The 1,843-nt window shown below is 52.6% G+C and overlaps 1 protein-coding gene across 1 annotated transcript in view; it reads right to left on the bottom strand.

Annotated features, from left to right (window-relative positions):
• The window catches only part of PTSG_08956 (uncharacterized protein), a gene marked incomplete at its 3' end in the record, with an annotated part of 12,214 nt that extends 10,743 nt beyond the window's left edge, over positions 1 to 1,471 (bottom strand). Inside the window, exons 1-4 of the mRNA XM_004989697.1 lie at positions 1,228 to 1,471; positions 861 to 963; positions 467 to 548; positions 73 to 159 (exon numbers count right to left, since the gene is read on the bottom strand). Coding sequence (XP_004989754.1) covers positions 73 to 159; positions 467 to 548; positions 861 to 963; positions 1,228 to 1,285 — 330 coding nt within the window. The 5' untranslated portion in view covers positions 1,286 to 1,471. The remainder of the gene's footprint in view (positions 1 to 72; positions 160 to 466; positions 549 to 860; positions 964 to 1,227) is intronic.
• Between the last annotated feature and the right edge of the window lie 372 nt (positions 1,472 to 1,843).

Raw genomic sequence — 1,843 nt, forward strand, 5'->3', positions numbered from 1 at the left:
CAGACACACACACACAGACACACACACAGACACACACACACACACACACACACACACACACACTACACTCACCCCCGACTTGAACTGGCTGAGTTGAACAAAGAGCTGATACGCGAGGCGACTGGCCACGCCATGCTTGCCCTCCATGATGTCCCGCGCCTGGTGTGTGTGCGTGTGTGAGTGTGTGTGAGTGTGTGTGTGTGTGTTTGTGTGTGAATGAGGTGGATGTGAAGGTGTTAGCACACAAAGGTCAGTGTGGTTATTCATGTGGATTCATTCGAAGAGAAGAAGGGAAGCAGAGGAAGGGAAGAGAAAGAGAGCAACTGAGTGTCCGCGTGCGCTCGTGTGCGCACGCGTGTGGTTCTGACTGCGTTCATGCGTGTGCTCATTGTCGCTCGAAAAGGAACTGCGTTGTGGACAGAGATCGAAATAATTACAGCAGAGCAAGTGAGACGGTCGCTCGCACCATGTTGGCGTCAAAGGGGATGCGAAGGGCGCGAAAGCTTGGCTCCAGCTTCAAGAAGTTGTTGAGCTTGGCCTCTGCAGACCTGCATCGACCAAAGTGTTGGGCCAGGGAATGAGAATATGCGCAGTGTATGAAAGTAACATCACGCAATTGGACGAGACCGTACAACTCACAAAAAAGAGACATAGGCACACAGACACAACATACACAAAGCTCACAACACACCCACAGACCCACGCACACACACACACACACACACACACACACACACACACACACACACACAGAGCACACGCACACGCACCCACACACACCCACAGACACACAGACACACAGACACACACACACACACAACACATACAAGTGCACGACATGGCAAGCGCTCGTTGCGTACTTTGACTTGGAGAAGGTGCGCACGTCACATGGTAGGTTGTGCTTGGTCAACAACTCTGCAAACAGGTAGCCATTTGAGAACTGCTCTGCGAAGCGGTCAGCGTCTGTACCCAACAACAAGTGCACAGCAACGTACGAGGATGTGAATCGCGCAAATGGAGCGTCAACAGTGTGTGTGTGTGTGTGTGTGTGTGTGTGTGTGTGTGTGTGCGTGTGTGTGTGTGTGTGCGTGTGTGTGTGTGTGTGCGTGTGTGTGTGTGTACTTGATGTGTTGGGGTGCGTGGATATGTCTCTGCTTTTGTGCTGCTCATGTCGTTCAAGTAACACCCCTCCCGCCCGCACCACCCACAGCATTCCATGATTCCCACCGATTGTGGAGGAAAGGTGGACATCCTCGTTCAGCCACTGACACAGAATGGATGTCATGGCGGCGGTGCGGTGTGTGGCTCGCGACTGCGCTTGCGTGACACCAGCCAGCAGCAGCACTACTCGTGTCTTGTGTGTATGTGGTGGGTGCTTGTGCTTGTGGGCGCTTGTGTCTGCCACAGCTCCAACGTCTTGGCAACCAACAACCAGGTCGTGGAGTTGGCAAAATTGAAATTCCCACTCTCGAACTGTGGGTAAAATAAATTGTGGCTGGTGCCGTTGTGTGTGTGGTTGTGGTTCTTGGCGTGCGAAGCGGAGCGCCTTACATTACACATCTCCCCACTCCTCCTCCCCACTGTGCACTGTATCCAGCGCCACACTATGTATGTGTGCATCATTTCATCTCGTTTATTGATTGGGGGGAGCTCTGCTGACGGGCAATTAAACTGCACTTTATCGTCGTTCAGGCAGTCAAACAGGGACACATACAGTGCATGTAGAGGCATGCAGGCAGACAGGCAAATTGCGGGACAGTGGGCCAAATGGAGGACAAACACACACACACACACACACACACACACACACACACACACACACACACACACACACACACACACA

The sequence above is a fragment of the Salpingoeca rosetta genome (assembly GCF_000188695.1).
Source record: "Salpingoeca rosetta unplaced genomic scaffold supercont1.27, whole genome shotgun sequence".
Classification (NCBI taxonomy): domain Eukaryota; class Choanoflagellata; order Craspedida; family Salpingoecidae; genus Salpingoeca; species Salpingoeca rosetta.